General features: G+C 45.2%; 1 protein-coding gene across 2 annotated transcripts; it reads left to right on the top strand.

The window, feature by feature from the left end:
• Nucleotides 1-163: 163 nt before the first annotated feature.
• Nucleotides 164-3756, top strand: ap3m2 (adaptor related protein complex 3 subunit mu 2). Of its 2 annotated transcripts, none has more exons than XM_057033857.1 (9): nucleotides 164-340; nucleotides 1362-1646; nucleotides 1733-1904; nucleotides 2026-2163; nucleotides 2252-2337; nucleotides 2454-2587; nucleotides 2705-2912; nucleotides 3113-3257; nucleotides 3377-3756. In XM_057033857.1, exons 2-9 carry the CDS (start codon nucleotides 1374-1376, stop codon nucleotides 3475-3477), a joined length of 1257 nt encoding a protein of 418 aa, XP_056889837.1. In that variant the 5' UTR covers nucleotides 164-340; nucleotides 1362-1373; the 3' UTR covers nucleotides 3478-3756. The 2 variants fall into 2 exon arrangements, with proteins under 2 accessions (XP_056889837.1, XP_056889839.1); XM_057033859.1 differs by having other exon boundaries at nucleotides 165-303.
• Nucleotides 3757-6579: the final 2823 nt, after the last annotated feature.

Raw genomic sequence — 6579 nt, 5'->3', positions numbered from 1 at the left:
ATGATCTGTGATTTTACCTTGAATAACACTGCACGGGGAGAAACTCATAAAATGAAATCTAATACTTGTAGTATTAGACAAAATGTCAGCCCAGCTACATGCTTCAACCAATCAACGGGCAGATTTTCTGTTGTTTACACCTGCTTCCGCCTCCTCTGTGGAGTCACGTGCTAAATGGGCGGGACTTTGAGACTAGCCTCGATTGTGATTGGCTCCCCGCGCCATCCAGTCCTGTCTCGCAGCGGGATCCGCTCCACCTAACGGGAAGAAGCGACGGCTGCCTAATCTTCCTTGAGGAAAAAGGTGAAATAAGAGGCGAAAACATTACAATTGGTCTTTGGTAAGTCAGCTACATTAATAAACGGTTCGGATGTCAACTGGGTACTTTTATTCCTTTAGTTTTGTATTTTTTTAGCCTCCTTGTTCACCGGCTTCGAAGGGGCTGGTTCCTCTGTCATGAGACTGCCTGCGATGGGAGGAGTGACTGATGTAGCTTAGCATCGTTTGGGGAGGATAAAGGCCTTAGTTTTAAGCTTTGACCATACACAAAATTATTTACTTTGTATTTCCGTATTGCTTGTTTTTTACATAAATTATGTACAGATGCTCTGGCCATTCTGGAACCGTGACACGTCCGGCTTGAATTCGATCGCTTTGTCGCATTTTTAATTAATATTTTGGTGTCACATTTCCCAGCATGCCTTGGTAACGCCACAAAAGAATCTCTAGTGTTTACAGTGGAAAATATATAGTATAATACAACAAATAACGGGGGAATTTTTGTAATGAAGCAAAAATAAATGTCGGTCATTTGTTAAAAAAAAATAAAAACACCGTTTCCTGTGTTCGAACGAAGTGGCTGATCGGCTAAAAGGCAGAATATTGATGTAGAATAGTGGTGAAAACCTTAAATATCTATTCTCTTTTATAAAATAGACGAGCCTAATCCTCAAGGAATGTGTCACATGATAGGAGCATGGGCTCTCATTCATTCATTCATGCATTCATTCATTCATTAAAGGCACATACAGCCTAAACCTGATCCTAACCCAAGTAAACGATGTATCAACTGTAGACAAGAGACAGAAAAGTCAGCACAGGAGTTTAGTCAGTAATTGCACATAAACTTTGGTTAAAGCTTAAAATGCTAAAATACCAAATTCCAGAAAATACGCAATACTACAAAATATGTATCGATGTATTGACTAAAATATGTATTGACTTTTAATAGCTGACTTTTCAACTCACACTTAAGATCTTGATAGACCTCCTGAACTGATGCTATTAGACTGAGTTGATGCTTCAAGGATTATAGTTTGTAATTAATATAGTTTCTAAATCTTTTCTCTTTTCCTCCCCAGCCTCCATTCAGGATGATCCACAGCCTGTTCTTAGTCAACGCCTCGGGGGACATTTTCCTGGAGAAGCACTGGAAGAGCGTGGTCAGCCGCTCTGTGTGTGACTACTTCTTTGAGGCGCTGGAGCGCGCCACCGAACCTGAGAATGTTCCGCCAGTCATCCCCACGCCGCATCACTACCTCATCAGTGTGCTTCGGCATCGCATCTACTTTGTGGCGGTCATCCAGAGCGAGGTCCCGCCACTGTTTGTGATTGAATTTCTACACAGAGTCGTCGACACCTTCCAGGTTTCCGCTCTCTTGTCCTTGATTGTGTTGAGTTTCAGTGACACCTGTGTGACTGTAGTTATCCTGTTGCTGTTCATTGTTGTCAGGACTATTTTGGAGTTTGCACAGAAGCTGCTATCAAGGACAATGTGGTGGTGGTTTATGAACTACTGGAAGAAATGCTGGATAACGGATTCCCCCTAGCCACAGAGTCCAACATCCTCAAAGAGCTGATTAAACCTCCCACCATCTTGCGTACGATGGTCAACACCATCACAGGTACAGTCACATGGCAGAGACGGGGCGCACTGGTTGAGAAATGTGATCAGTGGGGATAAGAATTTGTTTCTTCGAGTTGTTTCTGTGTAATTTGTTAGTCGGCATTCGTTCGGTCTTCCAGGCAGCACCAACGTCGGCGAGCAGCTGCCGACCGGCCAGCTGTCGGTGGTTCCATGGAGACGCACTGGAGTTAAATACACCAACAACGAAGCCTACTTTGACGTCGTGGAGGAGATCGATGCAATCATTGATAAATCAGGTATTCCCCCTGACCACACTTTTAACCATAGGCTGGGGACTTAGCTTTTGCCCCATTGATGGCTTTAACCTCCAACTCTCCTACTCAGGCTCCACCATCACTGCAGAAATTCAGGGAGTCATTGACGCCTGCGTGAAGCTAACCGGCATGCCTGACCTCACGCTCTCCTTCATGGTGAGCTGCTTCAGTCCTGTCTGTTTAGATGGGAATTTTGGACGTGGCTGATTGAAAGTCACGTGAGATTTTCGAGTAAATGTTCTTTAACACAGTCTGAATGGTCTGTCTCCCAGAATCCTCGGCTACTGGATGATGTCAGCTTCCACCCGTGCGTTCGGTTCAAACGCTGGGAAGCAGAGCGTATCCTCTCCTTCATCCCCCCTGATGGAAACTTCCGGTTGTTGTCCTACCACGTCAGCTCCCAGAAGTTAGTACCTTTGTGTTTCTGATCATCCTTCCAGTGTGTTTTACACATTATACTGGTTTCCAGTCGTCCGCAAAGGCTCGCCTGGTCCTGACTTGTGGTTTGTGTCTGTTCTTTCAGCCTGGTGGCCATTCCCGTCTACGTAAAGCACAACATCATCTTCCGCGAGGGGAGCTCACAGGGCCGCTTCGACTTGACCCTGGGACCCAAACAGACCATGGGCAAGGCTGTAGAGTCGGTTCTAGTCAGCAGCCAGCTCCCACGGGGCGTCCTCAATGTTAGCCTCAACCCCTCCCAGGGAACGTACACCTTTGATCCTGTCACAAAGGTACACCATAGCTTTCACTCTCAGAAATCTGTGACCAAGACTGAGGGAAAGGTTACATCTTTATAGCATTTTAAATATTTCAACATATCCACAATTTTCACGTTGAAATTAAGTGGCAACTCGTTACTCGCCTATGAACAACCACTTGAAATATGCTGCTGGTTTGGCAGAACATTGAGCTATTTCTCTCATCCTTTCAGATGTTGTCCTGGGATGTTGGAAAGATCAACCCACAGAAGCTGCCCAGCCTGAAAGGCACCATGAGTTTGCAGGCTGGAGCCTCCAAACCTGACGAAAACCCCACCATCAATATCCAGTTCAAGATCCAGCAGATGGCCATCTCAGGTACACGCACGCGCTTTAGCCTAGCTGTACAGGAACACTGCGGCCACCAGGTGGTGCCAAATGCACTTGTCTTTGCCGTTGGTTCATTATGTTGCCTCTGTCAATACTGTCCTCTACAGGCCTGAAGGTGAACCGACTGGACATGTACGGTGAGAAATACAAACCTTTCAAAGGCATCAAGTACATGACCAAGGCTGGAAAGTTCCAGGTTCGGACGTAAAGCAGCGAAGCTCTGCAAGCGACGGACCAGCCCAACACAAGACTGAGGGGTGATCGGATGGGGAGAGGGGAGATGGTACATTCCCTGTGTATACACATTTCAGGATTGACCTACCGGGAGCAGCCAAGTGGACACGTGTCAAATACTTGAGCTGAACCCAAACTCATCATTCAACACTTGACTGGTGCGTTCAACAGTTTCCGGGCCATCGCTGTTGTGTGTTTGCTATCGACGATTCTCTTGTTAAGTGAGGGATATTCTTAGGTTTAATTAAGGTTTAAAAACCTTTAAAATGTGGCCAGATGATTTTCCCCTCCCCCCCTTTGTTAATCTCTATCTTTACCAGAATTTGTCTAAACCTCTGCTATGTACAAAGAGGAGGAAGTTGTGTTGCCCATCCAGGAATTTAAATTAAAGGGCGCTGCGGGTTCTCAGCTGGGGTCTTTGCTGGTGGTCTGTCTATTTTTGTGTGTTTCCTCGAGGTTCTTTCTCACTTTGAAAGATAAAATAACAGCCTCTGGCTGCCAGGAGTTCAGATTTTCTGGACATGGCGCCCGTTTACTGTTTGTTCTCTGACGGGTTTATCTGCAGCGCTGGAGTCTACACGCTGCTCTGGCACTGGGTCCTCCTCATCTGCTGGTACTGACATTATTATTATTTATCAGAGCGCAGGTTTGCTGCACCTCTGTTGTGTTTTATGCATCAACAACCGGCCGGAGCTTGTTCATAAAGCCCAACAGCCGGAATAACGTCCTTATGTTGAAAACTGTTCTAGTTTCCCTTCATCTGATGCTGAAGTCAGTTAAATAATGGAGAACCGGTCAAAGTTTGTATTTGTGTGATTGTTCCACAGCTCCCAACAGAGTGTTAAAATGCTGTACAAATAAAACTTTGATGTGTTACACCTGTGAGGCAACGGGAAGTGATTGTGAAACGGCTGTATAAAGAAGAACCACAGTTTCAGGAAACGACAAGCTGCAGCTGAAGATTTAAACTGCAGTTACACGTCCTGGGCCTGGTGGAGTTGGGCCTCCGCCGCTAGGGGGCGCTGCTCCTCTTCCCCTGAGCAGGGCGTGACGTCACAACACCTCGTTTATACTCTACAAACGACATCACGAATTGAATTATGACCCACTGGGTGATTTTAAAACCGGTTTTAAAATCTAGGCGATACTGGCCCTTTTGCAGCCGCCTCCACCCACCCCCCTCTTTTTGACACCCTCCCCCCCCTTCCCACCACCCCTCCCGCTCCAACTGGCGGGAATCCACTCCATAACTTACTGAGGACTTTTAAACTCCCGCAAACTCTGGTGTCTCACCTCAGTCCCGCAGACAGCCGCAAATGACGGTTGTCACCGGGCTGCAGCCTTTCCCTCCCTCTCTTAAACAGAAGCTTTAATGTGGAGATTTCTTGTAGCTCCACACTCGAGTTGCTTATTTCTAGACACTTTTGTCTGATTGCAGCTCATAAGGATGCCGGAGTAAAGACTCAATAAGGTGGGTTGGCTTTTAAATATATATATATATATATTATTTGTAGGATTATTTGGTAGAACCAGCTGCCTGTTTGTAGGTATTGTTCAGTGTTTTTTTGTTTTGTTTGTTTGTTTGTTTTTTAACTTTGCCACAGATTTGGGTGGGTTAATAACGTGCGTGTCTGGGGAGGGGGTGAAAGTGTTGGTTCTGCCACCTGAGGCCGTTAGGCGCCTCTCGGCATCGTTATTGCGCGCGTGTTCTCTAGATAACAAGTCCTATCTTAATGTAAATCTACGGTGGCCTGTTGGGTTAATTTCTGCCTCTGAGCCATATCAGGAGGTGCTCCTGTCCACGTGGACGCTGGAAATAACAACACTGTGTGCGCGCGTGCGTGTGCGCGCGTTCGTGTTTGTGTGTTAAGCGGGGGTTACTGTAAATATGTTAATTGGCCCACGTGCAAAGGATACGCGCGCTATTATCACCTGCTCACGACTTCTGGGTTAATTAGATTCTTCAGCAGTAATTACAGCCGAGCCAGACAAACATTTTAATTGACCCTCTGTAATAAAATGAACAATAAAACGTGCTTCCAGTTTTGTCAGGTTTATTTTCCCGCCGAGGTCCTTTTCTTAACAGTTTTTAATTTTTAAAGTCCACGCGGCCCCGTGGCCCCTCACGTGGTGACTTCATGCGCACTAAGCGTTAGTGTGGTTCTTAGCTACCGATGCGGAAACAAGTTTAAATGTTTCAAATTAATCTTTTTCTTAGTTAATTTGCACGTTTGGTTTAGTGGTTACATTCCAGATCTGGGTGAAATAAATGGGAGCTCAACTTTGTTATTACAAGGCTTTTGAAAGACTCTAAATGTTAATAATGTGTATTTATTTAGTAATGCACTACTACTACTAGCTTTCTTATTGGCAAAGATACATAAATTATACTTTTTTACAGATATTTTTGTTACTTAAATACACGTTATGTAAGGAATTGCTTAAAAAGTCCAATTTAGTCAAACAAGTAATGTTAAACACATGCTTTTAACATGATAACATGATCATTTAAGTCTGAGGTTTACTTTTTTCCACAGCTCGATGTTCGGTTAAAAACAGGAAACCAAAGTTTGGCTTTTTTTAAAAACACAATTCACTTTATTTGTGGTTGACCGGAGTGCGTGTGCACACAAAACAAAGCCCCGGCATCCACTTATCAACCCCCGACTTTCATTCAAGCAGACATAAGCCTCCATCATCCTTTCAGTGTCTCCTCAATCCGCTCAGATGTGACCAGGAGCCGACTGGCCCACTGGAGCCACAGCTGTGTTTGCAGACCAGATAGCATCCTGAACCCGGGGAGGGAAAAACTGTCACTATAAACTATAAAAGAATTTAGAATTTGCACAAATTGAGAAAGGTGTCTCTTGTCTGTTTGGACAGGTGTACCACCTGCCAGGTCAGGACTCACAGGAGGAATCAGGGTGTGTGTTGCACCACTGGAACGTTGGCCCAAAGTTAGTTTCACTCGTGCTTTTATGCTATCGGAGGGATTCAGAGGGTCTGCGTGGTCCCTGGAGAAGGTTCCTTGTTTCAGGGAACAGAAATAGGTGTAAGAAGTGTTCTGCGTTGTCAT

This window comes from Takifugu flavidus, chromosome 5 (assembly GCF_003711565.1).
Source record: "Takifugu flavidus isolate HTHZ2018 chromosome 5, ASM371156v2, whole genome shotgun sequence".
NCBI lineage: Eukaryota > Metazoa > Chordata > Actinopteri > Tetraodontiformes > Tetraodontidae > Takifugu > Takifugu flavidus.
This window is presented reverse-complemented; position numbering and strand designations above follow the sequence as displayed.